Here is a 21,437-nt window from a genome sequence, read left to right as displayed (position 1 = left end):
CACACTTCCCAGCCTCTGCATTTACAGGACATTTAATATGCATGTGTACTATTATGCAGTAGCAAGAGGAGAAGCAGGTCTTTGCTGATTGTTATGTTTTCAGCTGGTCCTTGGATCCATATTACATTGCTAAACAAGGCCATGCTTTCAGAAACATTCCCCATGACCAAACCTGTTGGTTGTTAGGCAAAGAGACTTTTTGATAGCCCTACAGAGAGGTTCTTAGAAAGACAAGCAGTCATGCTGTTGGTTGCCAGGGAGCTCAGTGTGTGCTTGTGGCCAGCGTTTTTCAGGTGGTGGAGGCCTGACTTGCACACACCCCTCTCTCCTTTTTGTCAGTGCCTTTGCACAGATGTTAGCTTTCCAAGGCTAAGATGTTGGTGCAGCTCCATTCCCCTGGCTGCTAGGCTGACTGTGGAATTCTTGCAGGCTCGGCAAACTGTGTGACCTCTCCATGCACTGCCTGGGGGACACTGTCCTTTTTAAGGGGGAACCAGTTCATGTTTGTTTGGCTTCCAGTGGGTGAGGGGAAGATCAAGCTCAATATTTTCCCAGCAGCACTGGGGTGCTGATGAGCAGCAATGGGTGGAGATGACCTAACTGGAAGCAGAGAAGGAGGACTTTCACATATCCCCTTGTTGCATGGAGCTTCAGTAGTAAAGTTGGGGAGAGCCTGTCTCGCCTCACTATCTTTTAGGTCTGGCCAGTTGGTGATAGGCTGGTCTTTTGTTGCTGCAACATAAATCACTTACTTATAGTGTTGTACATCTACACACCTATGCTGATTTGGGGCTACCTTGACACATTGAGCATGCTGGCAGGAAAGGATACAGAGGAAAAAAAGACTCATCCATGCTGTAATTTTTTTCAGCTTTCCCAGCAGTGCTTTGCCAGGTTGCTGGGTTTGTGTACAACAGCTGCATTACATAAATGTGCTGAATAAAAGGGACTTAAAAATATGAGGGAACATGGGAGATTGGAAGAAAAGGGTTTTCAGGGGTGGGGGAGTGTGTAAACAGTGCTGGAGCCATTACTGCTAATAGTCTGGAAAGGAATCTTGCCTCAAATTAAATATTCAGGCTAGAAGAGATAGTTGCAAAAAGAAAGATGAAAATTTTATTTTAGGGATTTTTTTTGTGATGGCAAAGAGCTTGTTGCCTGTGTTTGTGCTCTTTGCTCTCTTTGGAGTAAGCATCTGTTTCTACGTCTAGTGGATTCATTTAACTTCTTTTATATTGACTGAATTCTGTGTCAATTTGGGAGTTTTATGCTTGTTCATACTTAACAGATGAACCCTCTTACTCTGTCCTCCTTGCTGTATATGCACTGGGAGCCTGTGGTGACACAGGCTGGTTTCCAGCCGGGCTGCAAAACAGGGATTTATTGATAATGATGATTTCTTTGTACTTAATGAAAGCTCAGCAAAGGTCACTCTGTTGGCTTTTATTATGTCAGCTGCCGTTTGCTCAGTTTGCCCTGGGCAGCGTGGATGCTCTCAGAAGATTTGAGTCTGTTCCTTATGTTGTTTCTTTCCTTCCTCAGTGCTACCCTCTTACCATGTTCTTTTTCTATATCTCCTTTAATTTGTGTGAGTGGTTGAAATACTGAGCCTTCAGAAACTTTTTGTGCCAAGTGACATATACTAATTTGTTCTTTTTGTCATTTCATCAGCTGCAGATGCCCTGGATCTAAGGACATGCTACAAAGCCCTTGTCCTGTGCAAATTTGTAATATTTTGGAAGTAGGAGTAGGAAAATAGGGAAATGGAAAAATTAATCCATGGAAAATGACACAGAATAATAAACTGTTAACATTTATGCTTAGTGTGGACTATATATGAAGATAATTGTGGGTGTAGAATTTCTGCATTAAGAGAACTGCAATATCATTCAGCTTTGCCCTCTTTTTAAAGAAAACCTGACTCTACAATGATACTTGTATGTTATCTTAAAGGGATGTGACTCTGCAGAGGGTGAACTGACTCTGGGTAGAACTGTCCTTAACCTCCACTGGTAGAATGGAGTTAGAATTTTGAGTGAAATGGTGTAGTTACCATCCATGTGTTTGTCTGACCTCACCTGAGATGGTTTTCAGTCCTTCTGTTCAAGATTTCCAGGTGATGTCTTTCATCTTCCCTTTCCTCTCATTCATTCCTCTCTTTTTCCTGTATCCAAGATATTGTTGAGAAGGGGTTCAGCTTTGCATTTCTGTGAAGGTCTTTGTGATTTCTAGGCTAGAGCTAATGCTATAGACTGTCTTAGGAAAACAATGGGAATAGCAATCTTAAATTATTTGTCCCTGTGTTGAATGAGTGAAGCTGTTTTATCAGTAACTCAGAATTCAGATCTGTACTTGAATCTTAGAGCAGCTAAGCTGGTTCTTATTTTAAATGTATGAATGATCTTATTAATTTCATGAGAAAGGCAGTGCAGGATGATTACAGTCATCTTTAGTAAAACTAAATGGGACTGGATCCAGTAGCTTGCTGGAGGCATTTTTCAGCTCATCTGGGATCCTCTCTACCAAGACTTGAGTCTTCTAAGCTCGTAGCTGACATTTAGCAAATTTTTGGGTTTCTGCCTGGTACTTTCATGCCTGCTACACCTGCTCCAGTGTGGTGCCATTATCTTATTTTGGTCTTCTGCATTACAGTGATTGAATGCTGAGGCAGTGTGGCCTATAATACTGGCTCTTACTATCAGGATTTGAAGGAGAATTTGTGGATTCCAACATGGAGCCTAGTTGCAGTGTTGCAGCTTCACCATAGGGACCAAAACTTTGGTCTTTCTGACAAGGTTTGTTGAACTGGCTCAACAGGGCTAGGACTAACTATAGATATAAATGGTGAAGAATGGTGGGAAAAAAGTTATTATGTCTAGCTGATGTCTAGGACGAAATCCTACAGTGCATCTTCTGAGGTACTAGAGTAGCATGTACTAAGGCTTGAATTGTCTGAATGCACTTTTTGACAGACTGATTGTGGAGATTGTTTCTAGATGTTGAAATCAGTGGATGAGGGGAGTTTCCAGGGGGATTGAAATAATTTATTTTTGGTTCAGTTTCAAGGATTAAGCAAAATTAAGATGTTTATTTATATTTCTGTATTTTAATGCTGCTTTTTGTCATATATTTATACAACAATTAGTAAAAATGAAAGCAAACCCTTACTTCCTCTCTAGTTCTGAAAAATTACATCCAATTTTATGATAATACATATTGGGTTCCTTTTCTCCTAGGATTATTTGTCTGTAGTCAACCTTACTGTGCATGTGAATACAATGTGCATGTGAATACAATTTACACATTTTATGCTGTTTGCAAATAACTTATTTTCTACTTGCAGATGTATGTAAAATCAGGCAGGGGCTAAGTGGCATTATATAGCAAAAACAATAGTTATGTTGTTTGTGTTAGCCTATAGACAGCAGGACCCTGTGATAATTGGAATAATGAAAGCACAGTTTATAAAAATAGATGTGGAGGAAAATATAGCTGGTTTAGAATTCTGCTGGCTTCTGTGAAAAGCTGCTCTTGTTTTCTCCATGGCGGAGAAAATAATATGGGTTAAAGGAAGCCACTTTTGCATTATTTTGCTGTGCTGTTATTGCCCAATAGATCATTTGCTATTACTATATACTGCTACAGAAGTAATGAAAAATACCCTGCAAACAATAATAGTCTGAGTCCCTTTCCTTTGTAAGGTTCGATATAAAAGCTCGCTAAAGCCTATTCACTCACTTGTTGTTGGCTTTGGTACTAATGTTGTGGTTAGATGTTTCTTTTGTAAGAAGAATGTATCATTTGACTTTATTTATGGAGCCCTCGGTGGTTTTGGGGAGGGGGAGTAGGGGAGAAGGAACAGTCTCACATCACTGCATCACTGCAGTGCAGAATTCATAAGACAGCTTTTGACTGACTATTTCTACAGTGGTATCAGATGGTTAAGAATTTCATGTTAGCATAAAGTGTGACTGGTTTAAGTAGTGTTTGTGGGATCAAATGCATTATGCTGCTTTAGTCTCTTAAAGGCTAAGAAATCATGATAATTAGTTTTGCATTGAGGGTTTTGTTGTTTCTTTTTTAAAATAAAAGGAAATATTTCTTTATGGCTTTTAGTAAGTTTGTGGCCACAGCTTCTGGATCTTGTGCATTTAGTGTACATCTTGGTATTGTAGTATCCACTGTAAAATATTAGTATTTTACAGAATAATGAATAACCTGGCACTAATGGAAGAAAATGTCAGTTTCCAGTGCACATTGGGAACTTCTAAAAATTTTTACGGTAGCTTCACCTCCAGTTCCCCTTATATTTATAGGCTTACTGGGTATCCTGTGTCTCCAGTAGTAATTCATCCCGATTTGACATCGACCCTATTAATTGTTACTGACCTTAGAAAGTTACTGGGTCTTAAGAACTTGTAGTCTTTGTTCATACATATGGCCTCAGTCAGTTTAATGACCATGATTACAAGCCCTTGCAGTATTCTGGCTCTGGACAATTAGCTTAACCCCAATTTAAACATAAGTCTCCATTTGGACAACTGAGGAGGTTCTTGTATTTCCCTGTTTGCCTTGTGATCCTTTACAATGAAGTTGCTCTTCACTGTTTAGAGGGTGTGACATAAAATATTATTTAATCTTGTTGGACAGTTACAATTTATTCCTAAGCAGTAACCAGAATAGAAGTTGTATTTCAATAAATTTCCATACCTGTCTTCTCTTCTGAAAAAGCTGGTATATCCCTGTTGGCATAGATTGACCCACTTGAATCACTGTCTGTAGTAAATACTAAACTATGTATTATATAGTTATGTATTTTATTTACAGTCTGGTATACAGGATGGTAGGAGTTTGGGGTGGGCCAAGTTGGGCTTAGTCCCACTGTGCTGGCAGTGTGTGTCCTCCTAAAAGGCAAGATCAAATAATTAAATTTAAGGAGGTCATCCAGCATTGTGTGGTTGCCTGTAATGCTTTCATTGCCATAATGCTGCTGAAGTATGGAGAAAGCCTTGTTAACTATTCAAGTCAACCAGTAAAATGGCAAGTGCTGAGGTTGAATTGTCATGGTTCCTACAGCACTTCCTTCTCTGTTCATACATGCAACTCTCATTAAAGCAAATACTCTGTAGTTAAGGTTGTGGCTACTCTTACAAATCTTTTGACAGCTAATTAGAGCACACTTTGGAAGTTGGGGAGGTTCTCCTGTTTGCATAATCTTGGGTTTCCTGATTTCTTAGAAGGATAGGATCTAGTGACTTAAATGCCTAAATGCTCTGCCATCACTACTTAGGAATTTGGGAATACCACAATCTATATAGGAAAAACAGCTGTTACATTTCCTAGAGTGAAGGAGTGCAAGTCTCTGACATGATCCTCTCTAATTAAATTGCTTGGCACTGGGGAGAGGAAGATGCTCTTCATTTTTTCGAGTTTCAGCCTACTGCAAAAACAACGCAAAGTTAAACCTCCTGTATAGAGGCAGATGCTCATCCTCCCCAATGGCACTGAGGTTGCCCAGAGGTTTTCCTGGGGGTCTCAGTCTGGATGGGTACATGTTAGATCTCTATCCCTTATTCTTTTGTTACAGCAGCTTTTAATCAAAGGCAGTTTAAAGAATTTTGCTCAAAATGCTAGGAACCACACATTTTGCTTCCTTTAAAATATATGGATTTCAATTCCTAGGCACCAACATACTCCTTAGGTTCTTAATTTTAGACACCTGTTTCTGTTATTCTTTTGAAATGGTAGAATTTTTTATTAAAGTATGGGTCACCTAAGTTGGATATGAAGAGTGCGTTTTGTGCTTGTCTCTTTCCCCAGAGGTGGTGCAGCAGCCTCTTGGTCAGCTCACCTCAAGCACGTTTACCTTTGGCACCAATGAGTAACAACATGGGAGCTGTGGGCACACATCCCTTCACTGAAGCTGTTTACATTCTCTACTTAGGGAATTCTTTTTTCTTTGTACTGTGCAGTTTTTTTGCCGGTTCTAATTTGCCATGACGTGGTCATTGCTGTTTCCTTCCGGCTGCTTGTGAGCCGCTGGTAGAGATAAGGGTTCGTTTACAGCGCATTTTTAGCATGAAGCTGAGGATCTGCTTCATGTAGGAACGCGGGGACTCTCTGGATCGTACAAAGAATTTACTTATTGGTTTTACCATTTTGACACGGAGGTTCAAGATCCAGAGCATTTTACTTGCAAAACAACAACTTTGCTAAATTTGAACTGTGTGTGAAGAAGAAATGTGATATACTTGGGATATCCTACAGCTGAGTAGGTCAGTCTGAGTTTTGTATTTTTACTTTGAACAAACTGTGGAGAGGAGAGGTACTAATGAATGTGAAAACTGTGTATCCGAATCAAAAAAAAAAATGGATTTTCTTTTTGCTAACTTTCATAACTTTTCTTTAGTGTCATGCTTTTAATATGAAACTCTTTGATGTCTTATTTCCTGAAACAGTTCTGTTTCAGGGAATGAAAATTCACATACATTAATCAGTAAAAGTAATACCTTTGGAGACACAAAAGTGTCTGACTTCCTTGGACGTAGATAGAACAGTTATGATACGTGGAAAGCTTTATTGCCACCACTACTATTTCACATCGCTAAAGTAATAATTTTTTAATGATAATTTTTTTGTTTTTCCCTTCACAGTGGTGAAGGCTATCAAGGTGGGAAGAACAACTCAGGAAAAGATTTGCCTTGGTTTGTTTCCCTTTGAGAAGAGAAGAGCCCAGGAACACTGATGATCTAAGAAATACGAACACTGATACTCGATTCATTCTGTGATCCTGCCTTTCTGCCCAGCTGGACCTCAGTGAAGTTCTCCATTCTTTCACATTCAAGAACATTTTTCTTTGTATGTGGAGCTGAGACCTGGGAATGCGTTATTATGGCAGCAGTTGTACAGCAGAATGAGCTTGTGTTTGAATTTGCCAGCAACGTCATGGAGGATGAGCAGCAGGTATGGGACGGTGTAAGAAACCATATTTGTACAAGTTGGTGCTAAGACCAGTGAAACACAAGGAAAAAATGTGGTGTAAAACACGAAAAGGAAACATTGAGGTCATTACTGTTGCAGCAGATCTTTGTGCAGTTTCAAAAGCTTCCTGTTGCTTCCTGTAACTTTTGTGGGCAGAACAGAAATTGGTTGAAATGTTATAACCTCTGCAGTATTGCAGAGACCTCCTCCTCCAAAAATGTTTTTCCTGTTTTGCTGATTTGTGCCAGTAGAATCCACACATGTGTGTTATAGACTTCCCAAAATTCTGGTACTTTATAATAGTTTCAACTTTTGTGGTGTGCTAGAATAAAATTCTGAGTAGAAGTAATGGTCACCCTGCAGATGACTGGAAGGGACAGTATGTACCTTCTCACTGTTACTTACAGATTGGTTTTAAATTGTGTTACTGCATGCTGGTTATTCAGAAATAAGCTTGAGAGTAATTTAAATTTGTTTCTTTTACAGTGCAGGGAAAATATGTCTGTTTCTACCGGAGCAGTCTCTCAGTTAGGTGTTGATTATTTAAACCACATCCTGTGAGTCCTGAAGCTTCTGTGTAGGTTTCCTATTGTAAAAATCATGTGGCTTCTCTATAGCTGGTGGTTAAAATTAGAGTTTGCATTTTTTAACAAGAAATGAGGTGTCTGAGTACTGTGCAGAAACAGTTCTTAAAAGGCTAAGTGCCATGACAAACAGTTCCTCTTTTTGTTAATGTGAAAAGCATTTATTCTCGTCTCTTTAAAAAAACCCCACTTTTGCCTTTATTATCTTGTCTCTGGTTTTTCTGTATGGCCTAATATCTGGCTGGGTCACTGGCCTTCTTCTGCTGTCAGAGTCATGCGATCATTTCAATGAATTGAGTGTTGTCTGTCTAAAGTGCTAACTCAGTTTTGGGTGGAATTAGTAATGTAACTTCCTTCCCTGTATTTTTCCAGAGCTTGTGGTAGCCTGGGGATTTAGATATGGGAATTGCACAAGTGAAGTTGAAAACGATCCTTACTTATTACCTCTCGTTTCTGGCTTTACTTTACAAGCCAATAGGAGTGGGGAGAATTGAGGCAGGGAGGGCTACTTCAGTGTGGTTCCTGGCAGGGGTAGTGTGAGCAGATGTGGTTTTGTTCAGTTTAGCCATGCATTCTGCTTCTTGCCATTTTTTCAGATGCTCACCTGAAAAACTTTAAAAATACTAAAGAGGGCTCAGCAGGACAGTAAAACCGTCCTAAACAAAGCTTTCTCCAGCTTCAGAACAATCTCAGCCTTTATGTTTATCTTATAACCCCACTAAATTCTGCTCCAGATGAAGTCTTAAGAAAAGATGTCCTGTAGCATACCCTAAAGGTGATGAAATCAAAGATGTGAAAGGCCGAAGATGGAGGGTGCATAGCAGGAAGTCCATTGCTGCAGTCAGATGGCAAGCTCCTTTTAACTCACTGGGTTGACTTGATCAGATATCAAAGATGCTACAAAGATGCATGTAGCCAGCTAAGGCTGCATGGAGGTAGATCTTAAATACTCAGTTGTAGAAGAGAAGTCCTGCACAGGTGAAGACCTGGCAAACTGGTGCAAGGCTTAGTTTGACTGAAGGTTCATAGTACATTTGCCCAATAAAACTGCTTCTTGCATAGACTTGATTGATCTTTTCTTACCACATAGGAACTATTGCTACTCCTAAAGTTTTAAAATTCTGGATAAATTAGCTGTATTTAGACATGGATAACACAATTTTTGTACTTTGCAGAAATTTTAGCTCTGTAAGTGCTCTGTGTCGCAAAAGCATTTTTTTCCATCTTTGTCGTGTACAAAAGGTGTCATTTAACTTATCTGTCATTTATTTTATTTTTGCTGGCATTGTAAGATCTTTGGTACTTTTCTTCTTGTCGAAACTTTGCCTGGAGCTCTGTTGTGCCAAGGGCTGTTTGGACACGGAACAGCTGCTAGGAGAGGTTCAGGGTCTAAGTGACAGCTATGCTCAGTATTTCAGGGAAGTCATAATTCATGGTTATTTTATTTAATTTTTTTTTTTAGGTCTTGGTTAAACAACCATAAAATATGAACAGTCCATTTGCAAATGTAAGCATTCAACATTCAGTGGCAGATGCCAATGGGAGGGGCTCAATCACATGGACCCACGTGAACGGGAAAGGCTTGCTCTTATTGGCTTTATCTTTAGCAGTTTAGGAAATAATGATTTTTTAATTTTTTTTGTTCTTGAAGGGTTCATTTATCACATAGTAGATCTGTGGTGAGGAAGAAATGAAATGAAAATATCTTTGTAATTTTCAGAAGGGAACAAGTGGCTTGGGCTAAGGGTACTGATAACCTGTCTGGCTTCTGCTACATGTCAGCGATCTGGTTAAAAGAGAGGGTGTGCTTTTTTTTTTTTTCCAGTCTTTTTTGTGTTTTTGTTTTGTTTGTTTCGTTTGGGCTTTTTGTTGTTGGGAGACAGGGAGAGACTTGCACACATGAAACTGGTCAGGAGTTCCTACAGGCTTCAGCTGAGTCAATGTTGCTGCCTAAACCTGCTTCTCTTCCTGTCTGCAGCTTCTTCTCTCAATGCCTTTTCATTTAGTCCTTTGTGGACTTACAGCTAATGTGGTATTTGATCAGGACATTCCTAATTTAAAAAGGTGAATAAAAGCAGCCACAGTGGCTAGATCCCTACTAGGAAGTTTTAAATGGTGCCAGGGACAAGTTGAATCATTACAACCGTTAAATTACTAATATGGTTCCCAGCATGACTACTCTGTGCCAGGAGGTGCTCTCTCAGATGGCTCTGCTGCATGTAGTAACCTGTGCCTGAAGACCTTTCTGTATGTCTGGGGGATGTTTCTCTGTTCTCTTCTTCTGATGAAGAGGGGTCCAAGCCCTTAGGTTGAACCATGACTTCTGCACCATCATCTCATGCCTAAATTTGCTCTTCCACATTCCCTGATATTGCCATGGGCTTTCCGAAAGATTAAGCCACCTGGTGAAGATGAAGGTCTGCATTTTTTTTGCTATTTCCAGATCCTGCAGAAGGTTTTTCCCCATTATCCACTTGCAATTTTATGAAGTCTTTAAGGAAAATATGAAATCTGTAATGAGATTGTCTCCCCAGGAAAGCAAGCATCATTTGTTTGCCTGCAGCATCCCTCTGTGCAGTTTGGTCACTTCTCAGATGCTGGCAATGGGAACACTTTTAAAGTCAAGAGGCTGCCTCTGCACAGGGACCTTCAGCAAGGGAAAACCAAAGGCTGTTTTCTAGTCACTAAGGTCACTTTGCCTAGTTTTGTTTAGTTTTCTGTTTTTTTGTTTGGTGGGGGTTTTTTTGCTTGTTTGTTTGTTTTGTTTTGTGGTTTTGTTGTTGTTGGGTTTTTTGGGGGGTTTTGTTTGTTGCTTTTTTTTAAATACATAGCTATCTGTACTGCGAGTTTGAATTCTGTTATTTGATTAAAAAGACAGTTGTTTTTTCCCTGAGGTTTCTCTCTCCTCTTTTTTTCCCCATGTAGCTTTTCCCTTCTCCTATCTTTTGCTTGCATTTCTTCCCACCCATCACTCACTTGCACAAAATTTATTCCACACCAGTTAGAAGCTAGTCACTGTATTCCTGGGACAAGTTGTCATTCCTAAAGATTTGTAGTATGAGAAGACAGTACCTCCAAAGCAGAAGAAATCTCCTTCCTTATTTTCCATTTCCACAGCCAGGATGGTGTTTTAATCTTCTGTCAGTTGGTGACGGTTCATGAGACAATTTTCAGAGAAAAAAAGAAACACCTTGTCAGCATGTCAAACACATGAGAAGAATTAGGGAGCAGGAAGGAAGATTGCTGCCTTTAGTCCCCGAAGGAGCACAGGGTTCAGTTTTCAGGGGATAATGGAATATAACCAATGCTTTCAGAGATGTGCTCAAGGAACTTTCCATGGGCTTCAGCATCTGTATGAAGTTTGCACTCCTCTGAATTGTTAAAGGTCGGTCTACAGGACTGGTTTATAGAGGGATTTAGTGCCTGAGGTTTGGGAAGGTTTCAGCAGTAGCTCAATTGCTTTATGTGTCCAGCAGACACGGGAGATAAATTGAAGCCAAGTCAAAGCTTTGGTGGAGCTAGGGTGTCATATTTTACCTATATTTTGTATGAGAAAAATGAAGCAGCAGAAGAAATATAAAAATACACAAATTGTTCTTCTATGGATCTCTGTATCGATTTCTTGAAAATCATTGCTGATGCTTTAATTTGGGACTTTTTAAAAGCTTTGTGATAGTTTGCAGTCTTCCTTTTTGCTAGTGTGTATAGAAGCATGTCTGTATTAGAAATAAATTATTTTGTGATCTTGCTATTAGAGAGGTAATTTAATTTGTCTTAATTGAATCACTACCTTGTTGTTCTTGATTTAATGTTTTCCCTGTGTGTAATTCTCATTACATACTAGCTTCAAAGGGAACAATAGTCAAAAAGGGCTCTTCTGCAGTTCCAAGCGTGTACAAAGTTATTTTTGTGTCTTACAAAACAACAAATCTAGAGGAAGGTTTAGCTTGGTTCTCAACTGGGATTCAGGTGCTTTCCCTGAAATCAAGAACATTATAGAAATACCAAGGTGAGATTTTACCTCTCAATAGTCGTATGTACGTCTGTGTACATTAGTATTAGCTTTTAAAACTGAATGAAAGACTTGTTAATGAAATCATAACCAATTTCAAATACTGTACAAAAAAGCAATGACCAATTCCACAAAAATGCATTTCAAATTAAAGTTGTTTGCAGTTGTGTGAATGCTCTTCTGAATAGGAGCATATTAGAATTTGTTTCTTCCTTTGCTTTTCATAACCGTGGCAGGAAGGAAAGTCCATACATTGTACTGCTGTAGGGTATGAGTTGGAGGCAGGTGTAACAATAGTTTTAAAATGAAAGGCCACAAGAAGCAATGTTCGCTCTGATTCTTCCAGTTGAAAACTGTGATTAAGTTAAAGAAAAGCACATTCAAAGTGTCTTACCGTGAGTGAATGCTTTTCTGTTTGTGTCCAGTCTTTTGGAAGCATAGTGTGTCAGCAGTTTCTTGGATAGTCCAGCACTGTGTTGAGGTGAAGAGATACTGCCCTGCCATGGGGATTTCTCTGCCTGCAGACAGACACAGTATGTGTATGATGGTTGTTTCTAGACATGGTCAAAATACAGCTTCGTCTTGCAGAGCAGTTCAGATCTGATCATATGGGTCAAACCAAATGCTGCTGAGCTGTGTGAAGCAGCACAATTCAGTACCACAAGAAAGATTTTGGTCAGTAATGAAGCGTGTTTTAGAAACATATGGATGTTTGTGCTTTTGTAGCTAGGTTTCATAGCAAAGTGAGTAGGGTGTAATATAAATAGGGCTTTGAGAAACTGATCTGAAAACGTGACAATCAATTTTATCTGTGTTTCATTTATTATTCTGAAACATTTTTCTACAACTTGTCCTCTCAGAGGCCAAGTCATTGGTGTGAGCATCAGTCATTAGAGAAGGACAGTGCTGAGCCAGAGTAATTTTCTTCTCCAGAAGCAGCTAATGTAAGGCTTATCTTGAGCACAGGCAACTCGATCTGTGGCTGCAGACACTGCAGCTATTGAGCTGGTGCAAGGGCGGAAGCCAGGCGAGAGGAGAGTGCCTTGCTGCACAGACATGGCAGGGAGGAAGCTGGCCACTTGCTGATGAGTGTGGGGGACACACATGTCTGCACCAGAAATGAGCACTCCAGCACCTCCACCCTTTTATAGCCAACACAGACAAATAGGTGCTTTTAGGGTATGGCATCCTATCGTAGCACAGGAGCCTAAAACTGGGCAGGGAGATTGTGCCCTGGAAATACAATTTCTGTCTCTTGGTTGGGAAAGAAACCTGGGGTTCCTAGCTCATGTCCAAGTGCCTGAACCACAGCTGTCTGTAGCTTAAGTTCCAGAGGTTATGTGTTGTGGCATATTACTGAAACTGAGGTATTTAAACTATTTTTAGAATATAATTGTATCTCAGGAAGGAGGCTGTAATGGACTATCTATCCTTGTAGCTTATGGAATGTATTGTTGAAAATAAAACTTTATTTTAATCCATGTATTTTTTTTATTTTTCTTCTCTCTTTACAGTGCTTTATGTTTTTTTTATTGATGTGGCTTTTATTCAATCAAATCTGTTTATTCTTCTCTGGAAGCAAATAGGATCAAGGATGTCAGGGTCAGTAAACAAATAGGATGCAAAATGAGAACCCCACTTTTTCTGAGGAATGGTAGGGACCTCTTGGCCATCAATGGTTTCTGGTTTCTCAGCTCCAGCACAATGCAGCATTGGTTAGAGGTGGCCACAAAGGTGTAGGGTAGCAGCTGTCTCGTTCCTTGACTTGATATCCCCCTGTCATCTGGCAATATAATTGCACAAGAGGGTTTTAACTGGTCTGTCCTTTGTTCATTTTTATTGATCTTCCACCATTCTGCTCTCTTTTGAAACATGTTTGATAGAATAGGTCATTATTTTTTCGGTCTTTTTTTAAATTTTGGTTGTGTTGTTTTTTTGGTTTTTTTTTTGTTTAAGAGACTATCCATGATAGAAGCCTGTTAAAATACTATTTTTGTTTTCTAGTACTTCCTTATTTGCTTGTTGCCCTTTACCACAGTTTTTGCTGAGACATGTTTTACAAAACACAGAGCAATTTAAAGTGGTAATTACTGCCTTTTAAAACTTCTAATTGCACTTTCTACTTTCAGTACTTACAGTCCAGACTCTTCCCTAGGAGAGGCTTCCTCACATAGCTGTTGTCTGCATTGACCTGATAGCTCTGATATAATTTTCCATAGGTGATGGTGTATGCAGTGGCAAGAGTGAGACATGAGCTATTCCTGAACAAGGGCACGATCATACAGTTGTTTTTTTCCTTGGGTTTTTAACTTGTGTGGTTAAATAAAACTACTTGATCTTCCTTCCAGTACCTGGAGGAAGCCTACAAGAAAGATTGAGGCTACGAGAGCATGTAGTGACAGTACATGTGGGAATGACTTCAAACTTAAAAGACAGTAGGTTTAGATCAGATACTAGGAAAAAGTTCTTTACTGTGCGGGTCAAAGGGTACTGGAACAGGCTGCCCAGAAAAGCTGTGGATTCACTATTCCTGGAAGTGTTTAAGGCCAGGCTGGATGGAACTCTGAGCAACCTAATCTAGTGGAAGGTGTCCCTGTCCATGGCAGGAGGGCTGGAACTGGATGATCTTTAAGGTTCCTTCCAAACCAAGCCATTCTGTGATTCTATGATCTGTACATATCTGTGCTCTTCTCTGGAGGGTGGGACCAAGTACGTATACTGGTTTTGTCAGAAATATGTTTTAGCAACTTTTTAGTTTGTTTTCTTGTTTGTGAGCTTGACATGTTCATATCGTTTTATATTTGTAGTGAGGAAACCTTGGAGTTACACTAGACTTTCTTTGAACCTGTTCTGCTATCATGAAATACGACTTTCTTCCTGCAAATGACATTTTAAAAGACTCACTTTGGAAAATACAGTGTCTATAGTAGATAGTATTTTCTGAAAACCTCTTCCTGTTGAGTGGTTGCCTTTTCAGAGAGTGTGCATCTTATTGTTATTGCTGGTCAGTTTGATTTCTGTTTTCCAGCTGCCTCTTTTCTTCTGTATCTGATGCAAAATGACTATCAAGACAGAAGGATGATGACTAAGAGGAGACTCAGGAAGGAAAGTGGTGAGGGGGGTGTGGTGTGAGTAATGTCAAATGACTAAAGCCATAAGAATTAGAGAGGGAACGTATTACAGCACTTACATCAGCCCATTACACCCCTTCCTTTTGTACCAAGTGTCCCCTAAAATAGTGGTCTTCAAATAGCCTCTCATGGGAAATTTGGTGCCTGTGGGAGCTTTGTCCAGTCCTCACAGCCCCAGGACTCCTCCACCCTCAGCTTGATGGGAAGAGCAAAAGGTCAAGGTGTCTGCAGCAAGTGGCTCACCCAGTATTATTGCCAGCAAAGTTTAGCACTTACTGTGCTGTGCCACTCCTCTGTGTTGTCAGCTTTAATGCTGCAAAATTGTGTCGTGCAAGTCTGGTATTATGTACTGAAGTAAAGTCAGTGCAGTAGATACTACAGTGAAATTCAGCCTCTGGCTCCTGGTAGAACACTGCTGCTATTTGCTTTCATGTGCTGAAGATCATCTTGTTCTCCTGTCAGTGTAATATCCAGGTGCTGTGGTATACATCTGTTGAAGTATTTGTCATTAAGGGGTTAGATTGGATGCAGTCTTACTAATGTTTTGTTGTTTGTTTTTTTCTCCACCCCTTAGCTTGGTGATCCATCTATTTTCCCTGCTGTCATTGTGGAGCACGTTCCTAGTGCAGAACTCCTACATAACTACTCTGGCTTAACCTGTGTGGATGAACCTAGTGACATGATCACTGAGAACTCTCTGGATGTTGCAGAAGAGCAAATCATAGAAGATGATGATATCACCCTCACAGGTTGGCAATAAAACCGTTTCTATGCCATGTCTTTGCACCAAGATGGCTTTGACTGATGGTGGAAGAAAGTTTAATGACAAAAAACAACAGGGAGCAAAATGAATAGTGGTATTGAATGCTGTTAATTCTGTACAAGACAGGGAAACTGACATTAATATTGTTAGCAGGTGGCTTGCAATCCCAGTGGCACAGCTGATAATGGTGAAGAGTTTCATCCATCAACAGTGATTAAGGCAGAGTCCTGCTCAGAGTACCAACAAGATTTTTCTTTGTTCTTCATAGGTTTTGTTTACTTTTACTTAATAGATGGTACATTCCTAAGTAAACATATATACTAAAAAGCTGGAATATGCAGTTTGAGTAGATGTACTGCTTTTAACTTCCTGAGTGTCTATAATTGTAAATTAAAATGTTCATGCTAGCGTGACTTACTGGTGTAAGTATATTCAGCATAGTATTAATTTTGGATCTCTAATAATAATTAACACCTACAATAATTCTGTTAGAAAAGGAAATTCTGTTAGAAAAGGTAGTCCCAAAGAAAGAACAATTCTCAAGAGGAAAGCTCAAAGATCTGTCACCTTTTTTAAAAACAACCCCTCACTGAATGCATGTATTTGAAACACTTGTGCAGGAAAAGTCTCTAAGGTGGGGTAGGTACTTTACAGAGAGAAGTCTTCTTTCAGCACTAGGCTCCACACCTGGATTGTCTCCAGGGGCAGAGACAGCTTGCTGGTTTCACTCATGCTTTTAACATTATATCCAAAGACCAGCTCTGATACAATCTTTTACTACCAAAAGCAAAACAAGAACTCAACATAACTTGACTTGAGGAACAGTTCACAGAGTAAATTGACATGAGCTGTTCTCAGTGAATGGTTTTATCTGATGAAAATGGCTCCTTTTTTTTTCATAGTGGTGAATTATCTGTGAACAGACTGTGACCATACAAATAAGTTAGGTTATTATTCAAGAAGGTTTTACATACTCAAACAGTATTTCAAATTGAGACCTCTTGCCAACTTGCTGTTCATATTAATTATTCACACTGCAACTGGCATTTCCCCAGTGTGTTACTTAAGCACCACTCAATGCATCTGTGTGAATTTCATAGCAGATCATTTTTGTGACTCCATATTCACTGTAATATATTGTGTGTGAATTTTTACTTGCATGAGTAATTGTGAAACTCCACTTTTGTGAATGCCCTTGTTAACCTTTTTTTTTTTTTGTCGTTGGTCACATGAGAAGGGTTTGCAAATTGCTGCCAGAAACTGAAAATATTTAATCCTTGTAACCGATGATGTGCAAAGGTTTGTGGGATACTTTGGAGGCAGACAAGTACGGTATTGTTCCCATCATCCATTGTAGTTCAAGAAATCTGGTTTTCTTTAAAGGCAAAGTCCTTAGAAATTGAGAGCTGCCACTTTGCAGAGATGATTGTTGTGAAGGAGATGTTAACTAATTATCTGTGTCGCAGTCTCCATCCTGTGCATGCTATCGATTTCCTTAGAAGGGAAAATGGATGAATGCAGGCTGAGCAGGGACCAACAATGTGGCCAGAAAGCTCCTGCTCAGGACAAGGCAGGCAGCACTGGTAGCTCAGCCCCTGGTCTCTGGCAGGAAGTCTCCAGCCTGACTCTAATGGGGCAGAATTTGGGGCCCAGGGGTGCGAAGGCACCCCACAGGAGGTGAGGAGAGGACATTGGGGAAGGAGGCCCCTGTTGCCTCCCTGCCCACTGTGGACAAGCATTGGCTGTGGTCACAGCTGCCCACTTGAACTGCACGACTGCTGTGTGGGAGAGACTCCAGCTCAAGCATAGCTTGCTGTAGGCTGCCTCTGAAATGGGGCTAATCATAACCGAATTTTCCCACCTACTCTATTTTCCAGCTCCTTCTTCTTTTTTCTCCGTTCTTTGAAGTTTCCTTCTTGATTTTATTCATGGGTGTGTTTGCTCTCAACAGTGAAATGTGTTGTTTTGCTCTTTGAAGTTAGTACCAGTCTTTTCAGTCACTTCCACGTTATGCCTTTGAGAGAGGATCAGACATCATAAAGACTGTACTAATTCCACATTAAAATATTTATAAGACTGAAGTGCACAACAAAACAAAACTGCAGCCACCATAATTTATGAGTAAACATTACTGAGCGATGACTGCTTAATATGAAGGATTTAGGTTTTTTAAAGTTACTAGTTTTTCAGTACTATTTTATGACTGTCGTCCACTGGGCTTCTCTTTTCTCCTAGACTAACAGAAATTAGCAATAGGCCTCATGAAACTGAAGCAATTAGTTTTTAGGGATCTATCTGCAGAATTGTGGACACTGGTAGACTTTTTCATCTGGTGAATGTTGCTTCAGCCCTTCAAAAGTACAGCTATTGCACATTGGTAAATACTTACCTGTCATATAAATTATAATCTGCAAAAAACTGTAAGACCAACATCTGTTGCACATGAAACCCTGCTGAAACATGGCCAGCAATCAGCTTTTTAGCTATGGTAATGCTCATGCTGTAATTTTTTTCTTAATGAATAGGCAGACATACCTTATCACCCTCCTCTCTAAAAACACTTTTCCTTGGAAGAACTGTGATGGCAATTTTATGGTCAGTTTGTTGCCAGTCTTACAGGATCTTAAATTATTAACTATCATGTAGTAAAGGGTGATTAACAAAATTAATTGGAGCATTTGGCTTTGAATGAAGTTTTATCTCTAACGGGAATTTTGAAATACTTTTTCTCTGAAAAATATGGGGGATAATGTTTTATGCAGAAGAGTTCTAGGCAAACTTGTCAGATGGTACAATTTGCTACACTTTGTATATCTTATTAATGTGGCTAGTTATGGATATAAGGTCCCCAGGAAGGAGGAACTAATTGGATTATGTAATTCCTGAAAATGTTTTGGGTTTTTTTTGTTTGTTTGGTTGGTTTTTTTCCTTGTTACATTTTTTCTTAACTTTGTCATTCTGGTGAGTTTAATTTATTAAGAAGAACAGTTAATCGAAGTCTGCCATTTTGTGGTTCGCCTGTTCTGGCATTGTTTTCATGGCATCAGGGAAGTGACTGCACTGAGACAGTTCGGGGGAATGAGAGAGCAGGGACAGAAGATTTGCATTTAGATGCCCTGTGCCCTAGTCTGGATAAGGGAGCATGGAAGTGTGCATTTTCATAGATTAATGGTAGTACTTTATAACCAGTTCAGAAGTTATTTTGCAACATTTTGAAGTTTTTTAGCATTTGCCTAGTACATTTTGTGGAGTGCTAGCAGTCCTGCACAAACTCAGCATCTCTGGTGGTCACTTCTGGCGCTACAAAGAAATGCAAAGGATCAGTTGGGTGGAAACTGAACTTCACAGCGTTGATCTGTGAGGATTGTGAGTTGATGAGATGCCAGTTTTAAAAAAACTGGTTTTGGTTTCAGTTACTTTGTAAAGAAATTATTCACGGCTGCCTGTAGCTCTGGCTAAAACCAGAGAGGGGTTTTTTTATATACCTCCCCAATGAGACAATTTTCTTTACAAATTGTAAAGCCTTATGTGAAAAAGAAAATGGTGATTTGCAGGTCTCCTGAAATACCTGTGTTTTTAAACTCAGTTTTCCAGTGTTAGATAACAATCAGCTTAGAGTGGATACTAAAAAGCAAGTATTTCAATTTAACAGCCAGCTATTCTGCAAAAGGGGGGGTCTCTATCCATGTCTAATGGATCTCTTTCTTCTTTTAGAAACTTTAGATTTCTTCTGACATTATTTTGAGGCTCTGCAGTCCCTGTTTTTGTCTCTAGTAAAACCAGCAGTGAATTTAAACACAGCTGTGACTAGCACAGCCTTTATCTTGGCCTGGACAAGGACTCATGTTGTCCACTCTCCAGAGCTGCCAGCCACAAAGGAAGCAATGGGAGTGGGACAGGATTGCCCAAAGTGGTGTAAAAATTTCAGAAAAGGCACATTAGACAAGAGCAGGGAAAGCAGGACTTTGAACTGAGGTGGGGAACTTTCAACGTGAGGCATAATTTCAGAGCAGAAAGCTGTGTTTGGGCAAGCCTTGTGCTAACGCTGATTCATAGGGAACCTGGATTCACAGTAACTGGGCAGAAATTGGCATGCAGAGGCTTAGGTTTGTGGCTTGCTCAGATAAACAAAAACTTGTAGAGTACCCTGGGAAAAAACTGAAGATATTTTTAGGTGTGGTTTTCCCCCATCCCTCTCTTTTTCTCCCCTTTTTCTTCTTCGCTTTTCCTTTTTTCTTACCCATTTTTTCTTCCCTGCCTCTTTTTTCCTGCTTTCTTTTTTTTCCTTTCCTCATTTTTTTCAGCTCTGACTTTGGCAAAATGTAACAAATAAGCCATTTAATTCCAGTTCTTTCTAAATCTGGGACTCTATCATATCAGCCAGGGATTGGAATACCATTCTGCAACATTACAGAAAAGCTATAATTAGAGACACCAATTTGCCTTTGGTGGTTGAGTTGGTTATCTCTGAGCACTGTCTCATGTTGAGGGATGCGAATGAGCATCTTGCTGTTAGAAGGACAAAGAAGTGGTCCTCCACTTTTTCTGTGAGGTGCCCCACACCTTGTTTGTATTAGCTCTTGAGTTCTTGTAATTTGACTTGTTAACCCAGCAACACTCCCAAACCTTTTCAGACATTTTATAGATCTCAGTTGCCTCACTGTGTGATAAAAAAAGCATGAAGCCTGGCATGTGTTAAGTGACAGAAGTTTGGATCACGAACCAGGGACAGAGGTGGGAGGAAGAACTACAACCCTTGGTTTTTTCAGCAACAGGGAAGTATTAACTTGTCTTAAACCACTTTGTGAAATCATCATCTCAAAAGAGGCTTGAAGGGTGTTAGCAAGAGCATTGGAGAGGTCAAGAAACTTAATTTTGCCATTCTGTGGATAGAAAGACAGTGCTGCTACTTGTAGAGGAATACACTTGGTCCACGTAGCTCTGCTCACAAGCTGGAGAGAAATACATATTGAGCTCTGGGTGGGAGCTGTGAGCTGCCAACCTTTGGAATAATAAAAGGCACGAGGGTGGCACCTGGGCCAGGCAGGCAATGAACAGTGAGAGACAAATTACGAGCTGGAAATTGCTGATCTTTTGGATAAGAAAGGAGAACAGAACAGGTGACAGCAGTGGCATCAAGGTGGATGGACACAAAGAGGAAGAAGGAGATTTGCCTGTGCGTGGATCATGAGGCTGTTAAAGTTCAGGGGTTCCTTGGTTGGGGCCCTCCTTGGGGGCAGCAGCTTGGGCTGTTCCTGCGTTACTGCACCTTGAACAAATGGCTGTATGGAAGGAGACATCTGAGACTCTGCAATGGGAAACCTGGGGTTGAGCTGGTGAGGGAGTCTGGTCTGTGTGAGTGGGGTGTGTGGGGAGCCAAGGGGGACCTTTTGGTCACTGGAGCCTCCTGCTGCAAAGGGGCTTTGGTCCCAGCAGTGACAGTCTCTGGCCTTGGGATGTGATTGCCAGGGAGTCTTATGAGTGGTCAGACTGGGCAGTTTCCTTAGCATGCTTATATATTTTGTGAGCATCAAATTACATTAATTTCTATGTTTACATTATTTATATGCCTATTGTAAGTTCTTTTCATTAGTCTTGGATAGTGATGGTAAACTTCTAGCCACATGGTGTAGCAGAGATGTAAAACTGGCAGCCTCTGCCTCACCTGCTATTATTCAGAGTGAAGAATCCGCCAGCAAGTGGATTTGGTCCTCCTGCAGCTCTCTGTGGAGAAAGCAGACAGCAGCAGCTCTCTTGTCCCTGCCTTCAGCACTGAGAACCTGGGAGTACCACTGCTGGCTTTTAAATTGTTTGTGGCAATGTAAGCCAGCAACACTGCATGACTTTGGCTGAGCTGGGTTGCGGCAGGCTAACCTTCCTGTCCATTCAAACAATATCAGAACTGACAACAGCTGCTTTGGCAGTGCTGTGTGCATATATTTATATGATATGACATACTCCTTGAG

General features: G+C 40.2%; 1 protein-coding gene across 10 annotated transcripts in view; it reads left to right on the top strand.

Annotated features, from left to right (window-relative positions):
- Positions 1-21,437, top strand: part of ELF1 (E74 like ETS transcription factor 1) — a 92,907-nt gene that overhangs the window by 48,196 nt on the left and 23,274 nt on the right. For 9 of the 10 annotated variants that reach the window (XM_085058967.1, XM_085058983.1, XM_085058992.1 and 6 more), the window contains 2 exons: positions 6,654-6,963; positions 15,283-15,457. In XM_085058967.1, the coding sequence (XP_084915093.1) occupies positions 6,892-6,963; positions 15,283-15,457 (247 nt within the window). In that variant the 5' untranslated portion in view covers positions 6,654-6,891. Of the gene's footprint in view, positions 1-4,850; positions 6,276-6,653; positions 6,964-15,282; positions 15,458-21,437 lie in introns of those variants that run through there. The other variant, XM_085058974.1, reaches the window with a different exon arrangement.

The sequence above is a fragment of the Lichenostomus cassidix genome, chromosome 1 (assembly GCF_008360975.1).
Source record: "Lichenostomus cassidix isolate B80296 chromosome 1, HeHo_3.0, whole genome shotgun sequence".
Classification (NCBI taxonomy): domain Eukaryota; kingdom Metazoa; phylum Chordata; class Aves; order Passeriformes; family Meliphagidae; genus Lichenostomus; species Lichenostomus cassidix.
This window is presented reverse-complemented; position numbering and strand designations above follow the sequence as displayed.